This window comes from Myotis yumanensis, unplaced genomic scaffold (genome assembly GCF_028538775.1).
Source record: "Myotis yumanensis isolate MYYU_CA2020_CCGP unplaced genomic scaffold, mMyoYum1.0.hap1 SCAF_1, whole genome shotgun sequence".
NCBI lineage: Eukaryota > Metazoa > Chordata > Mammalia > Chiroptera > Vespertilionidae > Myotis > Myotis yumanensis.
In genome coordinates this window covers 90,593,866-90,621,176 of record NW_027223752.1, presented here as the reverse complement: position 1 = coordinate 90,621,176, position 27,311 = coordinate 90,593,866, and the positions used below count along the sequence as shown (strand labels likewise).

The following is a 27,311-nucleotide window of genomic DNA, read 5'->3' as shown; positions in this document are numbered from 1 at the left end:
CCACCCGGGAGCAGGCCTAAGCCAGCAGGTTGTTATCTCCCGAGGGGTCCCAGACTGTGAGGGCACAGGCCGGGCTGGGGGACCCCCCCTCCCCGAGTGCACAAATTTTTGTGCACCAGGCCTCTAGTCTATATATATAAAGGCTAAGCGACAGTCCGACTGGCTGGTAGGTATGCTGCACACTGACCACCAGGGGGCAGATGCTCAATGCAAGAGCTCCCAAGCAGGGGTGACTTGGCAGCAGTGGTTCTCTGGTGACGCACCCTGGAACCAGAGAGGAGGGAGCCCGATTCCTTGCGGGGCCATGCAATTTTACCTTCGGCCGTGGATTATGTTGTTGCTGGGGTACTGTCACCCCGAATCTGGTTTACTGATGAGCTGCAGTGACTGCAGATACCCACTGAGCCCCAGTGCCACCCCAGGTGCTGCTGGCCAGGGAGGTTGGCTCCAGGGCATGTCCGGCCCATCTCGCCCAGTCCTGCCCTGCTGGCCACCTTCTAATTCATTTCCTTTTAATGTGCACGAATCTGTGCACTGGGCCACTAGTATAGGATAATTGACATATAACTTCGTGTTAAAGTGTACCATATAATGATTTGATATATATGTGTCTCTTGTAAGATAGACTGAGGACTTCCCACTTTGTTTTTGAAGAACAGCTACATTGAATTTTGAAGAGGTCTGGTATAAATAAACATCTTTGGAGTTAGTGTCAATAAGACAAAGATTGAGTTCACTGTTTAGCATAGGAAATCTGAGGATTCATTTAATTTTTTTAAAAATTACAATTTGAGAGAAATTAGACTTTTGGATAAAAGGGGAAATTGTTTTTGGAGGAGAATATTTAAATAATCTAAGTATAAATTCTTTCAAAAATTGATAAATTATGCAGTTCTAAAGAAAATACAGAATTTGGTTTAGAACTTGATAGGTCTTAAAATTCATTGGGAGGAATAGACAGGTGAGATTATTATTATTTTAAAATATTTTTATTGATTTCAGAGAGGAAGGGGGAGAGAGAGAGAGAGAGAGAGAGAGAGAGAGAGAGAGAAGGAGAAAGAAGCATCAATGATGAGAGAGAATTATTGATTGGCTGCCTCCTGCACGCCCCATACTGGGAAGCGAGCCTGCAACCCGGGCATGTGCCCTGACTGGGAATAGAACCTTGACCTCCTGGTTCATAGCTCAATGCTCAACCATTGAGCCACGCTGGTCAGGCAACAGGTGAGATTATTGAAGACAAATCTGAAAAGCAAGTATAAACTTTCAGTAATTAAATCTTTATGATAACTGGCACAAGAGTTCATCAAAATCAGTGGAAAAACTGTCTCATTATGTAGAGCCAATTATAGTTAGGAAATAAATGTATTATAATGGAAGTTTCATAGACCACTTGAGAGAGGGAGGATTATTTAGTAAATGGTACTAGAATATCTGCTTTGTGGTTCAATATTTTAAAAAATCAGCCCTAGCTAGTTAGAGCTCAGCCAGCAGACTGAAGGGTCATCATGGGTTCAGTTCCCGTCATGGGCACTTACTTTGGTTGTAGGCTTGATCCCTGGCCCTAGTCGGGGCGCCTTTATGAGTCGACCAGTTTTTTTATGTGTCTCTCTCACGTAAGTGTTTATCTTCTCTCTGTCTCTCCCCTTCCCTTCCACTCTCTCTAAATAAATGGGAAAAATATCCTCGAGTGAGGTTTTTTTTTAAAAAAAAATACTTTTTCGCAGAGCTTATAACACCTAACGTTAGATATTTTAGTTTTCATTAATGTATAGTTACATTTTGTTTTATTTCAGCTTTTTATGACTTCCTAAAATTCTTTTACTTTTCAAGGAAAGCAAGTCTTGCTCTGATTCGAAAAATGATTCACTTTTGCTCTGAAGCATTGTTAAAAGAAGTTTGTGATTCTGATGTTGGTCACAATTTGCCTACAATACTCGTGGAAATCACTGCAACTGTCCTTGATCAAGAGGTCAGTTTTTTTTTTTAATCTTTATTGAAACTCCTGTAAAATCCCTTGAGGTAATGGTCAATAAAATAATTTAACTTTTGTCCTAATTCAATAAATCATTTTGTCTGTGCAAATTATTGCCTTTGTTTACTACAAAAAAAACTGAACTTGTTTTTATAATTTTTTCTTAATTTTCTTCTCTCCCCCCAGGATGATGATGATGGCCACTTGTTGGCTTTGCAGATCATAAGGGATTTAGTAGATAAAGGTGGTGATATTTTTTTGGATCAGCTAGCCAGACTTGGTGTAATTAGCAAAGTGTCAACTTTGGCAGGTCCTTCCTCAGATGATGAGAATGAAGAGGAATCAAAACCAGAAAAAGTGAGTGGTCTTAATTGCAGTGATATCAGGAATAGTTTAGTGGGTTTTGACAAAATAATGACAATATGTATTAGTACTATATTTTTAAAAACTTGCTCAATTTAAAAATATGTTTTTTTACAGTGAGTTTTGACAAAATAATGGTAATACGAAGTAGTATTATATATTTAAAAATTTGCTCAATTAAAATATATTGATAGTATTTAAAACTTAGAAAAAAGTTGCAAATAAAGAATATCAGAATATCCTCTATCCAAATTCACTGATTTTTGACATTTTTTCCATTTGCTTTTTCATTTACACAGACATTTATTTGACAGAGGCTCTTTTTACACCTAGAAGCTTTTTTTAAAAAAATATATTTTTAAAAATATATTTTATTGATTTTTTACAGAGAGGAAGGGAGTGGGATAGAGAGTTAGAAACATCAATGAGAGAGAAACATTGATCAGCTGCCTCCTGCACATCTCCTACTGGGGATGTGCCCGCAACCAAGGTACATGCCCTTGACCGGAATCAAACCTGGGACCCTTCAGTCCGCAGGCCAACACTCTATCCACCAAACCAAACCAGTTAGGTCCACCTAGAAGCTTTTTACACGTAGAAATTTCACGTACAAAACCAGAACATTTTCTTATACATTGCTAGTATAGTTATCAAAAACTAAAATTTATATATACCTATCTAATCCAGAGATAATATTCAAATTTGCTATTGTCCTTAATAGCATTTTTTTTTCCTTTCTGGTCTAGAATCCAATCTAGGAAAACGTAATCACATTTAGTTACCATTTTTCTGAGAACCTGCAACAGTTTCTCAGCTTTGCTTTTTCTTTCAGAGCCTTGGCATTTTTGAAGAGGACAGATCACTAGTTTGGACAGTGGCCATCATTTTGCATATGTGCCATGTGTCTTCATGATTAGATTCAGGTTATGTGCTTTTAGCAGGCAGACTATAAGAGATGTTGCTTCTTCTCAGTGCGTAGTGTGCTTTCACAGAAGCCCATGATGTCCTGTTGCTCTCTTGCTGATGATGTTAACTTGGGTCACTTGGTTTATGTTGGCCTCTGCTAGGTTTCTCTGTTATAGTCATTTTTCTTTCTTTTGTAATTAATAAATAATTTGTGGGGAGGTAATTTGAAACTATGTAACTATGCTATCCTTTAATTACTAGTTTCAGTATTCATTGATAATTCTTACCTTAGATTACAAATTTAAAATTTACCTTATCTATCTTTACTGATTACCAACAGTGATTTAGTACTAACATTTAGTAGTGAATGCTTACTCTATATTACTGACAGAGTAGTGATATTTTTGAGAGGATGTTGAGTTATAGTTGTAATTATAGAATCCTGAGGAGAGAAAGAGAATGAGGGAGGAGGAGGAGGAGAGAGGGAGAGAGAAAGAGAGGAAGAGATTGATTTTGTGTGTTTACTAAATTTAAAAAAAAACAAACACTAAGCAAATAAGATGATGTCTGCCTTCATCACCCCTGAAATTCTTGCATTCAAGATACAGGTTACACATATTAGTAGTCTTTTTGTAGAAATTAACAAGCAGATTCTAACATGGAGATGCAAGGTTCTTAGTATAGCCAAAGTGACCTTGAAAAGTAACAAAGTTGAAGGACATACATCAGATTTCAGGTCTTATTATAAAGCCATTGTAGTCAAGAAAGTGTGGTAGTGGTATAAGATAGATTTAATGATCCACATACTCTCTATCAGTGGTTCTCAACCTTCCTAATGCTGCAACCCTTTAATACAGTTCCTCATGTTGTGGTGACCCCCAACCATAAAATTATTTTCATTGCTACTTCGTAACTGTAACTTTGCTACTATTATGAATTGTAATGTAAATATCTGATACGCAGGTTGTATTGTCATTGTTACAAATTGAACATAATTAAAGCATAGTGATTAATCACAAAACAATATGTAATTATATATGTGTTTTCTGATGGTCTTAGGCGACCCCTGTGAAAGGGTCGTTTGACCCCCAAAGGGGTCGCGACCCACAGGTTGAGAACCGCTGCTCTATATGGTCAATTGATTTTCAGCCAAAGTGCTAAGGCAATTCAATCAGGAAAGGATGGTCTTTTAAAAAAATAATGCTTAAATGGGGGTTGGGTGAAATAGGTGAATAGATTAAGAAAAAAAAAAAACGTCAAATATCCCCAAACAAAAAAGGGAAAGTGGGGTGGGGGTAGGTAGAAGAGGGTAAAGGGTAAGAGTCGGGGTGGGATAAATGGTGATGGAAGGAGACTTGACTTTGGGTGGTGAACACACAATATAGTATACAGATGATATAGAATTATACACTTGAAACCTGTATAATTTTATTTTATTTTTTTTCTCGTAATACTTTTTATTTTTGATATTTAAAATATTTAAAGATACATGACCTTTTCTTAGATACATAATTAATGACAAACATCATTATACTATCATTTCTTTTACCTAGTGTTCTGTTTCTTAAGAGAATATTAACTTTTATATTCCTATGAAATCTCAAACCCTGATAGGGAAATTCTAGAGGTAATACCACAGAAAGCATATCAATGATTTCATGCCCAAATCATATTTAACAACGTTTTCTTATCTGTATTTTAACTTTCAACTTTAATCAGGCAGTATACCTTAAGTACAAGGTACAAAAATTATACTTTATTCTTAAAATGTGTGAACATATATTTGTGTCAAAACCAGTAATCCATAAATAATATCAAATTGTCTATCTAGATTGGTCAGTTCGGTCACTGAAGTGTAAATTTCAGATGGAGTCTTTCTTTTTTAATCTCCTATACTCAACATGCAAGCAGAGTCCACATAACTGAGTTGATTGATAATAAATAATTGAATTGACATGATAAAGAAACAATATTGGCTAATGTCTTCAATAGAACATTATATTTAGAAATTTGATTACTTATTCTTAATCAAGTCTAAGGGATACAGGTTGACTTAAATATTTTTCCTAGAATGACCATTCTGTTTTCCTGTCTTTATTGTCCTGTCATCATTAGCTCTGGATCCATTTACTTCCTACCTGTAATTTTATTTTAGCCCCTCTGAGGCACATATCAGGACTCTTGTTTACACATCTCATTGTCTGAGCATTTATTTATCCACTCAACAAACATTTATTGAGTCCCTACAATGTGCTAAACACTGAGGATATAGGAGTGAACCAACGATGTTGGGGTCCTGCCCCAGCAGGTCCAGGGGTTCCCAAAGGTGTGGACGGAGTTGGTGAAGAAGGAATGACAGGGAGACAGTGTTCAGTTGATCAGCAGCCTAGCCAGGATCTCCAGCCAGGTTCTGTCAAACCTGTATAATTTTATTAACCAATGTCACTTTAATCCATTCAGTAAAAATTTTAAAAGATTTACAAGTGTATAATATATACAAAAAATGAAATCTTGATCCTTGTCATATATACCACATACAAAAAATAAAAGAAAATAAATCATAGACTAAAATGTATGGAGTCCTATATAATAAATAGGTAATATGCAAATTGACCCGCACACCATAATGCTGTCACAAGATGGTGGTGCGCTCAGTGGGGGCGGGACCAGCGGCTGCTCTGCGCGGCTTCTGCTGGGGTTCCTGCAGCCCTGTGGAGGCGTGGGGGTCCCGGTGTGTGCCCCATGTGTGCGCATTGCGAGGGTCCCAGTGGCCGCTTCACGTGACTTCTGCCAGGGTTTCCGCGGGCCCACTTGCGTGCTGTGGGGGTGGGGCCCAGCGGCCACTGCGCGCGGCCCTGAGGTGGGGTATTGGGGCGGCACTCCAGGACTCCGGGCGGTCCCGTGGCGCGCCGGCCACGCGGGGCGGGACTCTGGGACTCGGGGCGGTCATGGGGGCCGGGGGGTTCTGAGTCTCGGTGTAATTTCATGCAACAGGTCACTAGTAAAATCATAAAACCTCTAGAGGAAAAAGAAGAAAATCTTAGTAACCTTGAGCTTGACAAAGATTTCTTAAACAGGACATTTTAAAAGGTTAGACTATAGCCCTAGCCAGTGTGGCTCAGTAGGTTGGGTATCGTCCTCTGCACCAAAAGGTTGCCAGTTCAATTCCTGGTTGGCACATGCACGGGTTGCGGGCTCGGCCCCGAGTAAGGGGAATGCAAGAAGCAGTTGATCAATGGTTTACTCTCACATCGATGTTTCTCTCTAAAAATCAATAAAAAAAATTTTTTTTTAAAAAAAGGTTAAACTATAAAGAACAAAAAGTCAATAAATTGTATTTTACTAGAATTAAACTTTTGCTCTTCAAAATACATTGTTTAAAAAAGAAAAAGCATATCAGAAAATTCTCTCTGATTTTTTTTTGTCTGAAAATATTTTAATTTGGCATTCATTTTGATGAGTGTTTTCAGTGTCAGAAGGACTCTTGGGTTATCATTTTCCAGAACATTAAGAGATTTTCCATTGTCACCTGATGTGCATAGTTCCTACTGAAAAGTTTGCTTTAATTCTCATTTTAGTTCCTTTGTGTATATATAACTTATCTTTTTATACTGTGGCTTTAAAAAAGATTTTATCGCCGTAACTGGTTTGGCTCAGTGGATAGAGCATCGGCCTGTGGACTCCAGGGTCCCAGGTTCGATTCCGGTCAGGGGCATGTACCTTGGTTGTGGGCACGACCCCCGTTGGGGGTGTGCAGGAGGCAGCTGATCCATGTTTCTCTCAACTCTCTGTCCCTCTTCCTTCCTCTCTGTAAAAAATCGATAAAATATATTAAAAAAAAAAAGATTTTATCATTGTTATTTTAGCAGTTTGAGTTTTATATACCTTTGTTGTGTTTGGTGTGAATATATATGCATGTGGATGTGGTTGTCCATTTCTGTTCAGGATCGTTAGGTTTTCTTTAATCTGTGGGGTTAAGGTTTTGTCACATTTAGAAACTTTTCAGCTATTTAGTTCAAGGATTTTCGACTTTGGCTGTTTGGAATGCCAGTATCTGACTACTTTCTGTGATCTCTGGGAACTGTTCAGCTTACACTTTTTAATCCTACTTTGCTCAACCCTATATGTGAGTGGTCTGTTACTCAGTAGATACTTATGGTGACTACTTTGCAGATTTCTAGTAGTCTGTTTTGTTTGACTCTCTCATCCGAAACTTAGCCTTCACATATTCTATTTGCCTTAACCTTTTCAAACACAGGTCTCCATTTCCTCAACTTCTGAATCGTGTGTTCCCTCTTCTTAATACCTTAGCCAGAAAATTGTGTCTGGACGTAAGGAATTGACTTTTTTTCCATTTTCTGGGGAATCACAGTCCTGTGTTATTCCATGTTTGAAAACATTTTCATATATTTTGTTTATTTTTTGTTTGCAGTGTATTGACAAATCATGTTCCTTCTTAATCTATGATGGACTGGGGTATAACTACTTATGTGTAGAGGAATTACCTATATTTTACAATCTTATTTTAGTGTTATAAGCTACTTTAGGGGGGAAAACAAAATATTTTTTAAAAGGTAAGTCTGTATAAAATTTAAAAGTGTTTTTTCCCGTATACACATGGATACACACACGTCAAATTCATATATGGTTATGATGAATAGTCTCAATCTTTAAGTATCAATAAAATAAGAGTTTTTTTAGGATACCAGGGAAGGCAAACAGTATTTATAAGGTGTGTGTGTGTGTGTTTGTTTTTTTAACATGCTCTAATTAAAAGAATTTTTATGATCACAGGAAAAATTCAGTATATTTGATTCACTTGGCTAAAAGTGACCCTACAATTTATTCTTAGGAGCTTCTCTGGTGATTTTGCTAGGTTTGGATACCATTCACCTAGTTTAAACATCTATATTTTTTATTTTTATTTTTTTTACAAATAATCTGTTAGGCCCAGAGATATCGAATAGACCAGTGGTCGCCAACTGGTGGTCCATGAGGTCCAAAAGGTTGGCAACTGCTGGGCTAGACCTAATCCATTGGTCTTCTTTACTAGTACACCTGGAAATGTTGTAACATAGGTCATTATTAATATAAATTACTTAACATTTTTAGGACTTACTTGTATGATTATAGGTAATTAGTTGAATCAGAATACAGGCAACTGAATATTTTCAGGATTTAAAAAAATGTTTTATTGGTTTTTAGAAGAGGAAGGGAAAGATAGAATCATTAATGAGAGAAACATCGATTGGCTGCCTCTTGTGTGCCCCCTTCTGGGCTGGAGCCTACAACCCAGGCATGTGCCCTGACAGGCAGTTGAACTGATGACCTCTTGGTGCACCACAGAGCCATACCAGCCAGGCTGATTTTTTTGTTGTTGTTATTCTTTTATTTTTTTTTAATCCTCACCTGAGGATATGTTTTACTGATTTTAGAGTGGGGCGGGGGGTGGGGGGGGTGGGGGCGGGGAGAGAAACATTGATTGACTGCCTTCCCGTATACTCCCCAAACCGGGATGGAATCTGCAACCTGGGTATGTACCGTGACTCGGAATAAAACCTACAACCTTTCAGTGCATGGGATACTGCTCCAACCAACTGAGCCACACCAGCCAGGGCTCTTCAGGATGTCTTTATTTTAAATTTGACTCATGTTTGTGTTTTAATTATACTTAATGAATATTTGGAATAGAAATTATTTTTCACGGTTCTTTGAAAATTTTACACATTTAGGAAGATGAACCACAGGAAGATGCTAAAGAATTACAGCAAGGTAAACCGTATCATTGGAGAGACTGGTCAATCATTAGGGGAAGAGACTGCTTGTATATATGGAGTGATGCAGCAGCCTTGGAATTATCTAATGGCAGTAATGGATGGTTCAGATTTATCTTGGATGGAAAACTTGCTACTATGTATTCAAGTGGTAGTCCTGAAGGTGGATCGGATAGTTCAGGTAATATTTTGTTTCTATTAAAGTGTTTTACTAGTTTCTGCAATTAAAAAAAAAAATACATGTTTTTATTGATTTCAGAGTGGAAGGGAGAGGGATAGAGGGATAGAAACATCAATGGTGAGAGAATCATTGATCGGCTGCCTCCTCCACACCCCACACTGCCCACAACTGGGGCATGTGCCCTGACCAGAATTGAACTGCAACCTCCTGGTTCATGGGTTGACACTCAACCACTGAGCCACACTAACCAGGCTAGTTTCTGTAATTTTGATCATTTGTTTTTCTGCTTATATTTTTGCTGCCATTGTCATAAAAAAATAACACATCCTTAATGCCAGTATAGTCAATTTCTTTAATATCAACAGAAAAATTGTATCATGAAAGCATTTCATAAATACCTTTTTATTGTACAAGAAAGAATAGTATTATATCTACTTTTAATCTCTCTGGTCTTTTAGGTAAAGCTGCCTTTTGTCTCGTAATGATGAATTGCACTTGTATGATGCTGTCTCAAGCTATAACTTTTCCCAAAAGCCTTAAACTTTAAAAAATTGTGGCTGTAGGATTGCTTTTATGCCTGAGCCTCTATTTACTAAAGAACTAAACTCTGCTAATTAAGTTTTTAAAAATAAGATTGTTATTCCAATGAATAGTTTATTTTGTTTGTTTTTAAAAAAATATATTTTATTGATTTTTTACGGAGAGGAAGGGAGAGCAATAGAGAGTTAGAAACATCGATGAGAGAGAAACATTGATCAGCTGCCTCCTGCACACCCCCTACTGGGGATGTGCCGACAACCAAGGTACATGCCCTTGACCGGAATCGAACCTGGGACCCTTCAGTCCACAGGCCGACGCCCTATCTACTGAGCCAAACCGGTTAGGGCCCAATGAATAGTTTTTATTAAAAAAAGGAATATTTGAAAGAAGTAAGGTTATAAAACATTCATTTTGTCTTTATAGAAAGCAGAAGTGAATTCTTAGAGAAGTTACAAAGAGCTCGAGGCCAAGTAAAGCCATCTACTGCAAGTCAACCTATACTCTCAACACCAGGACCCACTAAACTCGCTGTAGGGAATTGGTCACTAACATGTTTGAAGGAAGGAGAAATTGCTATTCATAACTCAGATGGTCAGCAAGCAACAATATTGAAAGAAGACTTACCTGGTTTTGTATTTGAATCTAATAGAGGAACCAAACATTCATTTACTGCAGAAACTTCTCTGGGTAAGTATGTAGGTATGTAAGTTTAGCAGATTAAGAATAAATGAGTATGTTAAATGGCAATAAAAAATGTCGTGTGAAATGTCCTTTTTTTTTTAAGGTTCAGAATTTGTGACTGGCTGGACTGGCAAAAGAGGCAGAAAACTGAAATCTAAATTAGAAAAAACAAAACAAAAGGTATATTTGTGGGATTTGCTGCTTTAAAAAAATTCTTTTATACTGACATGGTAAGGTTTCAATGGTAGATTTTAAGCATTTAAAAAATTGAGCCATATAACTATGCTACTGTAATCTCAAGAGGTATGGGGCATGCTGAGCCCAGCTGCTGTTTGAGAGATTTTAGGAAAGTCTAAAGCCTGAGCCAGGACAGACCATTCCTATGGTAAAGCCACTGCAAACACCTTGGACGGGCTTGTTTTCCACAGTGGCTGCACCAGTCTTCATTCCCACCAACAGTGCATAGTGTTCCCTTTTCTGCATATCCTTGTCATTACTTGTTGCATATATTTTTAAAGAGTGTTATGTAATGAATTTCAACAGACCCAGGCCTTGGACATGTATGGGTTTTTCTCAAATAAAATTAATTTCATTTAAATGAAAGCTAATTAGTACCAGAGCCAATAATATAGTCATTCCTTCTTATGATGAAATGTGTAAATATATGAGCATGATATAGATAGTACTTTGTGTTAATAATATACATAGAAAATACACATACCATGTAACCTAAAGTATACTCCAGAATGTTAAAAGGTTCAATTTTGGTTGAAGGTGACTTAATTTTTATTTTTTGCTTACTGTATTTTCTAAATGGTTGATTATAAGCATTTACTTTTTTTTCCCTTTTATTGAATTTATTGGGGTGACACTGGTTAGCAAAATTATACAGGTTTCAGGTACACAGTTCCACAACACATCATCTGCATATTGTATTGTGTGTTTACCACCCCAAGTCAAGTCTTGCCTTCTATCACCAATTATCCCCCTACACCAGTGGTTCCCAAACTTATTGGCCTACCATCCCCTTTCCAGAAAAAATATTACTCAGCGCCCCCTGGAAATTAATTTTTTTAAAATTTTAATAGCAATGAAACAGAAAGATATATGCCCTCAAATGCACCTGTGGCCATCAAGGCCCCCTGGATCGCTGCAGTGCCCACCAGGGGGCGGTAGCGCCCACTTTGGGAATCACTGTCCTACACCCTCTCCCACCTCTCCCCATCCCCTCTCCTGCCAGCAATCACCACAGTGTTGAGTTTTTTTCCCATCTTTTTCTTTGTTTGCTCAATCCCTTCAACCTCCTGCCCCTCCTGCCCCTCCTCCCCCCAAAGCTGATGGCCTGCTCTCTATCTATGAGTCTGTATTGTACTTCATTTTATTCATTAGATTTCACATGAGTGAAATCATATGGTACTTGTCTTTCTCTGACTGGCTTATTTCACTTAGCATAATGTTCTTCAGGGTAAGGCTTTTTTTGTTTTGTTTTTTACTGCTGAGTAGTATTCCATTGTATGAATGTACCACTGCTTTTTTTATCCACTCATCTATTAATGGACACTTGGACTGCTTCCAAATCTTGTCTATTGTAAATAAGGCTACAGTGAACATGGGAGTGTATATACTTTTTTCAAGTTAGTGTTGTGGGTTTCTTCAGATAAATTTCTAGAAGTGTAATCATTTATTTTTCTTAAAAGCAAAGTCAATTTTTTTACAGGTTTTGGATTTAAATGAAATAAGCTCTTTTCTGATACATGAATAGAAAGTTTAAATAACCCCAAATTAAAATTATGAGTTCTTTTATTTGACATGACTAAAATCTACTGGAGTACTTTTCAACCTTTAGAACCTTTTGACATATATGAATAGAAGTCATACCATTTTTTGGAAGTTGATAATGACATAAACATCTTAATTATAAAAGTTGCATATATATATGGGAAGGTTTGGTAAAATTATTAGTTGTGAAAATTCACATTTGCTATTTAATTTTGATAGGTACGAACTATGGCTCGAGATTTATATGATGACCACTTTAAAGCTGTTGAAAGCATGCCTCGTGGAGTAGTGGTAACACTCAGAAACATAGCAACTCAGTTAGAGTCATCTTGGGAACTTCATACAAATAGACAAGTATGTTAGCCTCAAGATTTTATGACATATAGTTATCTTGATTTAGCTTTTCCCTTTTATCCTTTATGTTATAGGTATTGATTAGGGATCAGCAAATTATCACCCATGAGATAAATTTGTTCTACCACCTATTTTTGTTTGGCTTTGTGAGGTAAGAATGGTTTTTACATTTTTAGTTGAAAACAAAAGTAAGAATAACATTTCATGATACATAAAAATTATATGAGAATATAATGTCAGTGTCCAAAGTAGTTTATTACTCACACCGTCCTTATTGACATACAGGATGGGCAAAAAAAGGTTTACTGGTATAGTTATAATACACAGAAGTAATACAATAATGAATAATCAAGAATAAATTGTGTTTTGCATACTCACAACTGTAAATCTACTTTTTTCTACCCCTGTATTGTCTGTGACTGCTTTGGTGGCTAGAACAGTAGAGTTGAATAGGTGTGATAGAGACCACATAGCTTGTAAAGGCTAAAGTATTTACTATCAGCCCTTTATAGAAAAGCTTGCTGACTGGAAGAGTGAATTTGCATTAATAATTTGAACTTCTTAATCTTGTTTACTATCTAATTTATTTTCATGGTAATTAACATTCTGATATATTTAAGACATTTACTTTTTGATTGTCTTTATTAAAATACAGTGGGGCCTTGACTTACGAGTTTAATGTATTTTTTTTATTTTAGTGTATTGAGAGTGAGAACACATGGAGAGATTTAATGAAGACAGCTTTAGAAAATCTAATAGTACTTTTGAAGGATGAAAACACCATTTCACCATATGAAATGTGCAGTAGTGGCTTGGTGCAAGCACTTCTTACTGTTTTAAACAACGTAAGTTGTTATGTACAGAACAAAATATATAGCTTTAAAAATCATTTGTAACTACCTTTTTGGCAGAGTGATATTTATTTTGCTTTGCCAACAAATAATAAAAGCTGAATAATAAATGTTAATATTTGTAATTTCTGCAGTCTTTCCCTTAATTTGTATTCTTAATTTGGGCCAGTTGAATTAAATAATAAGTAATTATTTATTTTGGTTTTTGCGTTACCTGATTATAATTTGTTCAAGATTTTATTGAATAAAATACTTTAGCCTGAGATTTAACATCATGCTCTGATTTTCTTATAAAAAATAATCTGTAGACCTTGTTAAATACCTAAATTATTTGCACAAAATTAATTTTGTGAGAAATGGTAGTTTAGGATGTTTATGTGAATATTCGACAAGTATTTGCTTAATAACCTTATATTTTTCTTCAGTTTTTTTCTACCTTTAATTTCTTTATTGTAATAAATTTTCCTTTATTTTGATGAAACATCATATATACTTATTGTAACAAATTCTAACAGAACTATGAAAAGTGAAAATTTCTATTTTAGTTCTGTTGGCCACTTAAATTACTTGATCTTTTTTTTTTTTTTTAACATATTTTTATTGATTTCAGAAAGTAAGGGAGAGGGAGAGAGAGATACAAACATCAATGATGAGAGAGAATCATTGATTGTCTCCTGCATGTCTCCTACTGGGGATTGAGCCCACAACCTGGGCATGTGCCCTTGACCAAAATCGAACCTGGGACCCTTCAGTTCTGCAGGCCGAGGTTCTATCCACTAAGCCAAACCAGCTTGGGCAAATTACTTGATCTTAATTATTGTAGTGGTGATACACTCAAAAGATTCACTTTAACTTCAGTCTCATATTTTCTTTATTAATTTTATCATTTGCATTAATTTCCATTTATTAAAATTATATTGATGTCTCTTAGTAATGTCTATTAAGTTATTGTTTTATTAAAGCAGTTATTTTTTCTAATAATTAAAATAGTACTATTAAAATACAAAATATCATAAATAATCTGAAATCATCTTGTATACTACACTTTGAGACAAATTGATTTCACATTATAATTGCTATTCCATTATAACATTGAAAAAGGAGGAAAAATAATCTATGTCATATAATAAAATGAGTTTTGATGGAAAGAAAATGATTTTCATTAGATTATATTGCTTTTTTTGAAAATGTTAATATTCATCTTTGTAGCATGTGTTTTTGATAATTTTAGTAACAGCCTTAAAAGTTTTTTTTTCACTTTCTTATTTTTGTTTTCTTTAGAGCATGGATTTAGATGTGAAACAAGATTGTAGTCAACTGGTAGAAAGAATAAATGTTTTCAAAACAGCCTTTAGTGAAAATGAAGATGATGAAAGGTAAATGTCCACATTTTAAAGATTTTGATATTCGCTGTGTTTACAATATGAAGTAGCTTATATTGTAAATGCGTAATAAGTTGCAAGATTTTTAAACATGTTTTAATTTAATAGAATAAAAGGAAAATTACATATGTGCTCTGAATGTAGATGATCACTTAGTTTAAATTCTCTTCTAAGTTACAACTGGAAATTTGAACACTGGTTAAATATTTGATGGGATTAAGTATTGTTCATATTTTTTTTAGGTGTGGTAATGATTTTTGTTTTTTCAGAATTCTTCCTTGGTAGAAATACATACTCAAATGTTTATAGACAAAATGATATGTTCTTTGGCACTTTTCTTCAAAACATATGGGGATGAGAGAAATGGATGGGGATGTAGGTAGAAATCAATTGGTTATTAGTAGTTAATAGTTGAAGCTGGATCAAGGGTTGATGAAGGTTCCTTTTATTATCTTATTTCTGAATGTGAGTGACTTTTTAAAACAATTAAAATTTAATTTTAATAATTTGAAATACCACTTTGAATGAGTGCATATTACATTTTATGGATGTATAATAATTTAACATTACTATATTAAAAATTTTAGCTCTTTGCAATTTATTTTAATATTAGTAAATACTTATCTCAATGGAAATATCTTATATAAAAATTTTAAAGTGATATTACTGCGTTAATGGTTATAGATGATTTTCTTGATATCATTTTAAAATGGTCTTTGTTTTCGATGATTTTTTAAGTTTCTTGATACTGTCGAATTATTTTCCAGAAATATTGTACCAATGTTGCCTTGCCAACAAATATCACTTCTGAAAAATATTTGTTTCACATATTCTTTTATGTGTCAAATATAATACAAGGGGTAAATTTAAAGATAATAATTACACATCTACTTTGAATGCAATAAATTAAACTTTTATAAGTAAAATGCAATATTTTATTAAGGGAAGGAAATTGAGTTAGAGTATTTTTGTTTACTCAGATGTAGTGTAGTACACAAACTTCTCTTTGAACTCATTAGGAAGTGGGATCTATATGGGGTTGGTTATTGCAGTTTCTGTATGAACTTGTGTATGAAATTATATAAAAACTCTTAACAATTATTTTTGCTTCACAGTCGACCAGCAGTTGCATTAATTCGAAAATTAATAGCTGTACTAGAATCTATTGAACGTCTACCTCTCCATTTGTATGATACTCCAGGATCTACATACAACCTCCAGGTAATCATGCAAAAGGCATTTACTATTATAGTTGAATGCATTTAGGAGCGGTCTTTAAAAAAAACACACAGACCAAAAAATTTCCTTTCATGTTGTATTAAATAATGATACTGCTTAATTATTAAAGATTTTATCCTTAATGCCATTTGATTGTTGTTTTTCATGACTCTTGAATGTATTGAAATTTCAGTTTTATTTTGTTTAATGAAATTACTGTGGATTTTTAATAAAATATTTTAAGTAATAAATCATTTGGTAGGTCATAAGTGGAAAAAGACACTTCACCTGTGGAAAAGCAAAAAAAAGGTTCCTTTTGTTCTAGAATCATGAGTTAAGTTCCTTCGTCTCTGTGTCAACATACAAGAAAATGTGAAAACATTTTACGCATTTTTTTTTTTTTTTTGCTTTATGGATGTTATTGGTTAGAGCCAGAAGGCCTTCTTTAGCTATTCCTATTGATCCTTTCAGAAATCTGTCATTATCTATGTGTTTGTAAGAAGCCTGTTTCTTCCTAAATGTTATTTGGTTGACATTCTCATTTAATATATTATTCTTTTGTTAGCACCTGTAATATAGGTATGAACAGACAAATATTCTTAACTGTTAATACCTCCATTGTATCTTCTATGGGTTACTTTAATATTTTCTAACAGGTCCTTTGGCCTTGAATCTTGCCTTTGTCCAACCTATCCTGTATTCCATTGCATAGAAAGTTTCTTTTAAATATTGCCCTTAATAAGTAACCAAGAATCTGTATTTGCCAAAACAGTGCCTACTCAAGGTAAAACTTGCCATATCCCCAGGAACCCAATAATGTTACCGAAGCCACTAGACTCCCAGACTAGAGAGTTTTTCCAGGAAGTTACAGTGCAGTTAGTGCACCTCACATTGAATGTATATTAAACAAGATATTGAGGTCTACTTTGTTTCATTTCAGACATAGAGAGGAGCCAAGGGAATTTTGTGGTCCATTTAAAATATATATATATATTACTGATTTAAGAGAGGAAAGGGGGGGAAGAGAGAGAGAGAGAGAAAGAGAAAGAGAGAAACATCAATGATGAAAGAGAATCACTGACTGGCTGCCTCCTGCACGCCCCACACTGGGGATTGAGCCCGCAACATGGGCATGTGCCCCTGACCAGAATTAAACCTGGGACCCCCCCAGTCCGCAGGTAGGTGCTCTATCCACTGAGCCAAACCGGCTAGGGCAGTCCATTTTTTTTTTTTCTATGGCTTTATTTTGATAAGTGAGTGAAGTAGAGACTAGTTAGTCTCAAAGACTGAAACAGTCCTAGGAGCACAAATATCTTTCATTATATATTTCTCATTTCAGGAGAGTGCAAGATACAAAGACCAGGAAGGTTAGAAATATGCCCTCTGGTGATTTTGCAGTCTAAAATGCTATCCAAATGCACATATAAATATTTAATTGTGTTTATAGATTTATACAGAAATGAAGCTACCTCATATTGCTAGTCTCCTACTTACTTGTTGCTTACTAAAATAAATGGATTGGAAGCTATCTTGTATTTTTAAAAGTTTATTAGCTATAGATTATTTAATATATTTCTAGTTTTAAAGGAATATGCTAATTAGTACTTTTCATAACTTAACTGGAAAAATATAAGTAATAAATTAGAGATGTAATACTTCTGTTAAAGTGTTTTATAATAATTTTATTTATACCATGTATAGTTGAAGTTGTTTAGAAACTTTAAGTAGTTAACTTTGTTTTTTTCTTGAAAGCTTATATCTCTTACTCAGTGGACCTTTTTTTAAAAATACATATTTAATAGAAACAGACATTGATTCTTCCTTTATCAATGGACATTGATCCTTTATAAACTTGAATCACTGTGTTCATGTAACAGTTTCATTTTTACAATTTCAAGAAAAATGCAAGGTAATCATGAAGTATTTTGATCCTTTCTCTGCAGATACTTACAAGAAGATTAAGGTTTCGGTTGGAACGTGCACCTGGTGAAACTGCATTGATAGATAGGACTGGCAGGATGTTGAAGATGGAACCCTTAGCTACAGTTGAATCTTTGGAACAGTACCTCTTAAAAATGGTGAGATCTAAAAGAAAAGAAAAAAAAATGTTGAGTTCTTGCAAAGGCATAGTGAAGTAACCATTCTCTGCTGTGGTCTAGCCCTTTAGGAAAGTAATTTGGGAAGTATGCATCCAGAGTTATGGTAATACAGTGTGATCTAGCAATTCCATTTTTAGGACTTTGTTTAAGAAAATAATCTTTATACATTATAAATTGCTTTTTCATAAAGATGTTTATTATAGTTACTTGCAGTACTAAAATAGTGAACAAAACCTTAATGCCAATCAATAAAGGTATATCAAATTGACAATTATTTCCATTAATTTGAGTACTTTTATGGAGCTATTAAAATGTATAAAACCGGGTAAGAGAAAAGTGTTTTGTATTGTATAAACAAGACTTTGTTTTATTGTAGCTATTGAAATAATAGACTACAGAAATACTCTATGATATTAATAGTAGGCTACTTTGGTTTTGCACATTTCTGTTCTGTGTTTTTCAAATATTGTTTAATTAGTATTTGTTATAGTAAAATAGCTCACATTAATGGGATAGGATAAGAGTGGGCAATGTGTCTTACAATATTATTAGTAAAATGTCTTTTGTATTTTCTTTGGTTTAGGTAGCAAAGCAGTGGTATGATTTTGATCGATCTTCATTTATTTTTGTTCGAAAATTAAGAGAAGGACAAAATTTTATATTTCGGCACCAGCATGATTTTGATGAAAATGGAATTATTTACTGGATTGGGACAAATGCCAAGTAAGTCATTCTGTTTAATTCACCTGGAAAAAGCATTCTAGGTAGCAGAATAAGATTTGAGTATCCTGTAGTTAATGAAATTTTGTCTTATAGGTTAAATTTAAAACTATCTAATTTAACTTTGTTTTTGTTAATCCTCACCTTTGGATATATTTTCCATTGATTTTTAGAGAGAGTGGAAGGGAGAGAGGGAGGGAGAGACAGAGAGACATGGATGTAAGAGACACATCAATTGATTGCTTCCCACACACGACCTGACTGGGTCTGGGGACTGAGCCTACAACTGAAGTACATGCCCTTGATCAGAATCGAACCTGAGACCCTTCAATCCGAGGGCCAATGCCCTGACCCCTTAGCAAAACTGGCTAGAGCTGCCCTAGCCAGTTTGGCTCTGTGGATAGAGCACCAGCCTGTGGACCGAAGGGTTCCTAGTTCCATCCCAGTCAAGGGCACAATGCCCCAGTTGTGGGCTTGATCCCCAGTAGGGAGCATGCAGGATGCAGCCAATCAATGCTTCTCTTTCATCATTGATGTTTCTATCTTTCTCTCCCTTTCCCTTCCTCTCTGAAATCAATAAAAATATATTTAAACAAAAAACAAACAAATAACTGGCTAGGGCTAAATTAATTTTCATGAAGAAAAACAAATTTGTTAATAGTAGAATTTTAAAAGTTGATATAATTTTATGTATGATAAAAGCTATGAATAAATATGTTAATAGTGTTAACTGCTAATATTTTCTTATTTTGTGTAGAACTGCATATGAATGGGTAAATCCAGCTTCTTATGGACTTGTAGTAGTAACCTCATCAGAAGGAAGAAATCTACCTTATGGCCGCTTAGAAGACATACTAAGTCGTGATAATTCAGCTTTAAATTGTCATAGCAATGATGATAAGAATGCGTGGTTTGCCATAGATCTGGGTCTCTGGGTGATACCATCAGCATATACACTTCGTCATGCTCGTGGATATGGAAGGTCTGCACTGAGAAATTGGGTTTTCCAGGTATCCAAAGATGGACAGAACTGGACCTCTTTGTATACCCATGTTGATGACTGCAGTCTCAATGAACCAGGGTTAGTGGAGGAGTCTTTGTGCATTAGAAAACTCAATAAAGAGCCATGTTTATTTTTATGATTGTATATCCTTAGAGCTCTCTTCTTTGTGAGATAATTGAAGCAAGATTTCCTTTCTGAAAACAGTATATTATTAATAATAAATTTTAGGTATTAAAACTTGAAATGCTGACTTTACCAAAACTTTGTGAAAAGCTTTAAGTTAAACATTAGTAGAAAACTGAACATATATATTTAAAAAGAAATTGATACATTACGATGTGTGTGTCTGTGTAGCACACTAACAAAAAACAAAAAATGGAATTAGTTTTTTACTAAATTCTCCATATATTCACATCATACTTGTGAATGTTCAACAGATTATTGCTGGTTATTGAATAACTAGAGGCCCAATGCATGAAAATTCATGCAAGAGTAGGCCTTCCTTCCCCTGGCTGCCAGTATCGGCTTCCCTCCAGCACCCGGGACCTGGGCTTTGCTCGGGCTCCTGGCAGGCATCCGGGACCGGGCCGCTTTGCTCCGGCCCCGGCTTCGTCCGGAAGGATGTCCGGTCTAATTAGCATATTACCCTTTAATTATTATAGATGGCTGACAAATTTTTATTATTTTTATGTATCTCTTACTAATTTATATATATATATATATATATATACACACATATATATATATATATAATTTTTTTAAAGACAGAAGATCAGGGCTCAGCCTGGATCGCTTAATTGATTAGAGATCATCCTGATATGCTAAAGTTTAGGGTTTGATCCCCAGTCAGGACACATAAAAGAATCAACCAATGAATGCATAAATAAGTGGAACAATAAGTCAGTGTTTCTCTCTCCTTCCCCCCCCTCCCTCCCTCCCTCCCTCCCTCTTCCTCTTCCCCCCTTCCCCCCTCCTGTCCTCCTTCTGTCCTTCTCCCTTCCTCTCCCCCTACCCCCCTCTCTCTCAAATCAATCAATAAATTTTTTAAAAGAATTGGTATTACATTTCTAAAATTTTAGTCCTAATAACTTTTAATTGTACATTGTGGCACATTTTGAAGGGTAGATAGAGTATGGCATTAAATTACTTTCTGCATTTGATGTAGTATGGAAGGAGCTTCTTAACTAGATTACTAGATAATATTTTCAAGCTTTAACATTAATACTTAAATATATCATTTAAAACATTTCAAGAATTTAAAAAGTCTTTTGCATCATAAAAACATATTTGTTACTCAAAATTTGTCTTATTTCTTTGGATTTCATTAATCATAAATCATTTAATGTTATGAGTCAAATTAATAGTATACATTTAAACATTTAATATTTAACTTATTTTCTTGATTACTATATTTCTCCCTTTGATTTTTTTTAATTCTTGTGTAACAAACTTGACTGAATATGAAAGATACTTTGTTTTTCCTATAGTTCTCTGTTATGTAAAAATTCTTCTGCACGTTAAAACATCTTTTCGTCTGTTGTAAAATATTACACCATTTTTTCCTTAACATGTTTGTAGGTCAACAGCAACATGGCCTCTTGATCCACCAAAGGATGAGAAACAAGGTTGGCGACATGTGAGAATTAAACAGATGGGAAAGAATGCTAGTGGTCAAACTCACTACCTCTCACTGTCTGGATTTGAACTTTATGGCACTGTAAATGGAGTATGTGAAGATCAGCTAGGTAAAGAGATGATAATGGGTTTTTCTAACTTACTAAAATAATTATATTTATCTGAAGTGATTTTGTTTATATTTCTCTAATTTTTACCTTACAGGAAAAGCAGCTAAGGAAGCAGAAGCTAATCTTAGGAGACAAAGGCGTCTAGTACGCTCCCAGGTTCTGAAATACATGGTTCCAGGGGCTCGTGTGATCAGAGGCCTTGATTGGAAATGGCGAGACCAGGATGGCAGCCCACAGGGAGAAGGCACCGTCACTGGAGAACTGCATAATGGTGAGTAGGTGCTTAGCATTTGTAGTGTAGAAATTAAGTACTTAAATAACAAAATTCTTTTGCTATTTTGGGATAATTTATAATTTGCATAAATATCCTGGTTTTATGTAGAAGAACTGATCTGTTGATTTCACATAAAAATGGAAAAAATCATTTACTTACAAATAAGGGAAATTTTAAAATTTTCTTACGTTTTGACTCAAAACTTATTGCTAAAATTTCGAAGTGATTAATAAGCTAGTATAAGTTGAATCCACTCAAGGTACATTTTCTGCTTTTTTATTTTTAAGTTTATTATTTGTAAGTTTTCATTGATCTTTACCTTAATACTAGAGGCCTGGTGCATGAAATTCGTGCACTGGTGGGGGGGGGCCCTCAGCCTGACCTGCACCTCTCGCAGTCTGGGACCCCTCGGGGGATGTCCGCCTGCCAGCTTAGGGAAGTCCATACCCATTTAATAAATTGTTATTAATTCCCAGATTCAACTATTATGAGTAATTTTTTTTTATACCTTAGAAGGTTGATTTATTAGTGGATAATTTGCCTAACCAATGGTGGGTTCTTAGGAAAAGTGACAGTGCTTAGGAAAATGACGAACATTTAATATCTGAATATATTCATATTCTGTATGATAAAGGCTAAATTTACTTAGATAAACTCTTTGATTTTATTGCTTTTAAGATTCTGTTCCTTGAATTATATACTACGAAATGCATTTCTCTAGAGTCATATCCTAATTGCAGAGCATTGTTATCGTAGCAGGTTAACAGTAAGTGAGCATGTACATAATTGCCAAAAGTCATAAAAACCAGTAATAGTTGAGATGACAATAGTACCATTCAACTCAGAAATTTCAAATATGTTTGTTGGTATTTAAGTACACTTTCTTTTTTTTTAATATTCTGTTTCTCCTAAATTGTTTGTTTTGGCTTTTAATTGTGTGGGCTAGTTTAGGGTATATGTGAATGCAGTTAATTTTTCTTGGGCTAGAATTAAGCAACTGCATAGGAAAATTGGAATCTTATAACTTCAGAATTTAGCATATAAGAGAGGCTTATTTTTTATCTGACATATGTAGAGACTCAGAGTTTTGGCTCACCGGATGACAATTTCTGTTAGTTTACTTTAAAACTTTTATGTCAGAGAGAGTTCTTAGCTTTCAAATACTTAAGCCAACCATTTCTAATAATGGCTAGTTATTACTAACACTATGTTTTTATTTAGTTTGGGGGCATAGGAGTTTAGAGTTGTGTTCCTATATACTTATGGATAGAACATATGTACCCTTTCTTAGTCCCCCTTAGACATGAATTTAAACACATTCTCAGACTAATATGAATAGTTTACATTTTAAAATTATTTTTCTACATTATATCAATTAAATCTTTTTTTTCCCCTAAAGAATCTATGTGTTGATAGGGATATCCAACCAATGCATATATAATAATTTTTATTTATTCTACAATTATGAATGCCTACATTGTAAAGGTACTTTGTTAGAATTCAGGTATACAATGGTCAAAGTATGTTCCCCTGCTTCTGGGTGAAACAGATAAACATATAATTACAAATTTTTATAAGTGCTGTGAAATAAATTATCAGTGTATATTTGAATCAATTAATGCAATGCAAATGTTATTTTTATTTGGGGCTGGGATATGTTTTTGCACCTTTACTTTTCTTATACTTTTCCATGTTGCAGAAGAGATAGTTAATTGTTGGTTCTTCAGAGGTTATTTCAGCATAAAGAATAAATTGAGGCAATTGAAATCTCATGTAAACTAGATTTATGTAGATTTGGGGCAGTTTTCCTTTCAAAGAACTCATATGCAGAGAATCCCCACAGGTAATTCAATATTGCTTATATCCCTCTGAACCTCATCATACACATAAATTAACAGTGTGTGTGTGTGTGTGTGTGGTGTGTGTACACGTATGTATACATGTGTGTGCATGCGTGCATGCATGTGGGTATGTGTATGGCCGAAGGACTTTTAAACTTTATAAAGACTTGTTATATTTAAAAATAAACATTTTTATGTGTTCATCCATGAAATGTAGTTTGTTTATAACACTAAAATAAGATTGTAAAATTTCTATTAGTTTCCTTTATAATAGGCACTTTATTGTTTTGGGGAGTTAATTTTAAAAAAAATAATATGTATAATTTTCCAAATACAAATAAATATAGATTAAATGTCATTTTGCTCATTAGTTCTTCACATGTTATTAGCTTTAGTATATAGCTTTAGTTATTAGTTTTAGTAAAAGGGCTTAGTATACTTTAAAATTTTTGTTTTTAGGATTTTTCTGTGCTTATTCAGATATATTAAACTTAATCATCAGAGAACCAAGTAACCACTGAACTTTGAGAACACAACCGAAATGCTAACTTAGTGTTATTTGAGCTAGTGACCTAAAATTTCTACAGTGATATATGAATATTTTGTCTGTCAGTTACAGGATTTAGCCCAAACTCAGAATTGAATGGTAAACCAGCAATTTTTTCTGTAAAGAACATTTGACCACATAATCATATTTAGCAACTAAAAAACCTTTTACTTAGATTTCATCTATATTGCTGAAGTTGCAGTATTTTACCATTTGTATTCTTTTTTTAAAACAATTTTTAACAGTTCTTCCCCTTAAAAGATACCCCAGTAGACATATACATGACCCTTATATTGTTTTTAAATATCACCAAAGCGAACAGTTCAGAAGTAATAGAAATAAAAGGAAGAATTTAATTTTAGTTGGCAGACCTTAAATGACTATAGAAATTCAGACAGCACTGATGAAAAGCTGATCCCATATTGTGGAGCTACTGTCTGACACGCTCCTATCTGCTTTCTGCTGGGTCTCACAAACTCCTGTCCCTTTCCAGGCTGGATTGATGTCACCTGGGATGCTGGTGGCTCAAACTCTTACCGTATGGGCGCAGAAGGAAAATTTGACCTCAAGCTTGCACCAGGGTACGACCCTGATACAGTGGCATCACCCAAACCTGTTTCATCCACTGTTTCAGGCACAACGCAATCATGGAGCAGCTTGGTGAAAAACAACTGTCCAGACAAGACATCTGCTGCTGCAGGCTCCTCAAGTAGAAAAGGAAGCAGCAGTTCTGTGTGTAGCGTGGCCAGTAGCAGCGACATCAGCTTGGGTTCGACCAAAACGGAACGGAGATCAGAAATTGTAATGGAACACAGTATAGTTTCAGGAGCTGATGTCCATGAACCAATTGTTGTTCTTTCATCTGCTGAAAACATCCCTCAAACAGAAGTAGGGTCATCATCCAGTGCCAGCACCAGTACCTTAACAGCGGAAACGGGAAGTGAAAATGCTGAAAGAAAGTTAGGCCCTGATAGTTCTGTTCGTACTCCTGGGGAGTCTAGTGCAATATCCATGGGAATTGTTAGTGTCAGTTCTCCTGATGTTAGTTCAGTATCTGAGTTAACTAATAAAGAAGCAGCTTCACAACGACCCCTTAGCTCCTCAGCAAGTAACAGACTGTCAGTGAGTTCTTTGTTGGCTGCTGGGGCCCCTATGAGCTCTAGTGCAAGTGTACCTAACCTGTCCTCAAGAGAAACATCTAGCTTGGAGAGTTTTGTAAGGAGAGTGGCAAACATAGCACGGACTAATGCCACGAACAACATGAATCTAAGCCGAAGCAGCAGTGATAACAACACTAATACTTTGGGGAGGAATGTGATGAGCACAGCAAGTAAGTGAGCTTTTCCTTATGGAAACCAATGCCTTTTCCACTCTGAGGGATGCAAAGTAGAGTTTCTTGTTCAGTGGGTTCTGGCTTCAGTCTTGAACTAGAACATTAACCATGTTAGATACAACTCCATCAAATTTAGCACTTCAGGAATATGAAGTTCTGTAGAATCATATTTAAAGAATTCAGATCAGGTGTGATAACCTCTTATTCTGAAAGGATAAAACAATAACACACTTCTGTTTTTCACTTCTATGATAAATCATTAAGTACAGTTGCATGAGAAAATAGATGACTATTAATACCATCATAGTCAATTGAAATCAGAGAATCACACTGTTCCTAAATTGTTATTAACTGCTGAAAGTTATTTGATTCTAATTTAAACTACTAACGAGTCAAAGTAGTTCCTTTGGAAAATATTATTGGGAATTATTCCATTGCTTATTTCACTTTTTGTAAAAAGCTAGACTTAATTTTTTTGAAAAATAATAGTGCTATAAAAATAAGAACTTTTAGTTGGATTTCAGTTGGGTTCCCAAAGTTGCTTTTCAGCCATTTAATTAATGTTTCATGACCTCATTCTTTTTTCTAAATATGCAACCTAGTTATTCTAAGATTTGTAATATTCTACCTATTTGTACTGATTTGCTTCATTTTTATCTTTAGCTTCTCCTCTTATGGGTGCTCAGAGTTTTCCTAATTTGACCACACCTGGTACTACATCAACAGTGACTATGTCAACATCCAGTGTTACGAGCAGCAGCAATGTAGCTACAGCAACAACAGTTTTATCAGTTGGGCAGTCATTAAGTAATACTTTAACCACCAGCCTCACATCAACCTCCAGTGAGAGTGACACAGGTCAGGAAGCAGAGTATTCCTTATATGGTAAGTTATAGCTTAAAATATTTAGATATTTGTATAGAGATGCTTTTATTATGTTTTTTTGCTGTGATTTTAACTTTTAATTAGGAAAGAATTATTCTCCTAACAAATGAGATGAAAAAAGTTACATAATATGAGGGACTATTAAGTTAACAGATTATAAAAAGACATCTAAGAATTTTTGTGTTATCCTTTTTTTGCGTTTTGTCACTAATGACAAATCATAAGATATTTGACACCTTTATCAGAGAATAGAAGTGTAATAGATGAATAAACTTTGTAAAGTGATATTCCTGTACACTGTAATGTAAGAGGAAAAAAACTTCTGTGTGTCTTCTCTACTCAATACAGAATACTTCACTTCTGACATGTCTAACTACCAAATGTGTGTGAAGTTTTTCCACACCAAGCAGTTCTCTGACACCACCAGCTAGGCTGTCCTATAAGTCAACTCAATTCTGACACTCTCTACTCTTAGATAGTGTCAGATCCCACAGGTTCAAAGCTCAGTTCTAAAACACACACCCCCACTACACTCCCTTTCCCCTTTCCTCCAGAAGCTAATTGCAAGTCCAGGTTGTCATCTCTGTCTCAGACAGACTGGCTATAAATTGGAGGTCATGACCCTCTCCTCAGATTGGATTCATTTGCTAGAGTGGCTCACAGGACTCAAGAAAATATTTTATTTAGATTACTAGTTTATTATAAAAAGGATATAATTCCAGAAATAGAATGGATCCATAGGGTGAGGTCTGAAAGGGTCTGTCCCAAGCACAGGGCACTACCCCCTTGAGTGTGGGGACCCTACTGGAGCTTCCTGGTTGTGTTTTCTTCCCTATTCTGGAAGCTCTCCAAACTCATCA

General features: G+C 35.0%; 1 protein-coding gene across 5 annotated transcripts in view; it reads left to right on the top strand.

The window, feature by feature from the left end:
• HECTD1 (HECT domain E3 ubiquitin protein ligase 1) overlaps positions 1-27,311 on the top strand; it is a 97,819-nt gene that overhangs the window by 46,412 nt on the left and 24,096 nt on the right. For 3 of the 5 annotated variants that reach the window (XM_070427447.1, XM_070427464.1, XM_070427438.1), the window contains exons 11-26: positions 1,834-1,972; positions 2,162-2,332; positions 8,977-9,199; positions 10,163-10,426; positions 10,524-10,600; positions 12,419-12,553; positions 13,252-13,398; positions 14,686-14,780; positions 15,902-16,007; positions 17,948-18,082; positions 18,687-18,826; positions 19,581-19,904; positions 21,405-21,571; positions 21,666-21,842; positions 24,727-25,563; positions 26,230-26,451. In XM_070427447.1, coding sequence (XP_070283548.1) covers positions 1,834-1,972; positions 2,162-2,332; positions 8,977-9,199; positions 10,163-10,426; positions 10,524-10,600; positions 12,419-12,553; positions 13,252-13,398; positions 14,686-14,780; positions 15,902-16,007; positions 17,948-18,082; positions 18,687-18,826; positions 19,581-19,904; positions 21,405-21,571; positions 21,666-21,842; positions 24,727-25,563; positions 26,230-26,451 — 3,359 coding nt within the window. The remainder of the gene's footprint in view (positions 1-1,833; positions 1,973-2,161; positions 2,333-8,976; positions 9,200-10,162; positions 10,427-10,523; positions 10,601-12,418; positions 12,554-13,251; positions 13,399-14,685; positions 14,781-15,901; positions 16,008-17,947; positions 18,083-18,686; positions 18,827-19,580; positions 19,905-21,404; positions 21,572-21,665; positions 21,843-24,726; positions 25,564-26,229; positions 26,452-27,311) is intronic. The other 2 variants (XM_070427456.1, XM_070427473.1) reach the window with 2 other exon arrangements.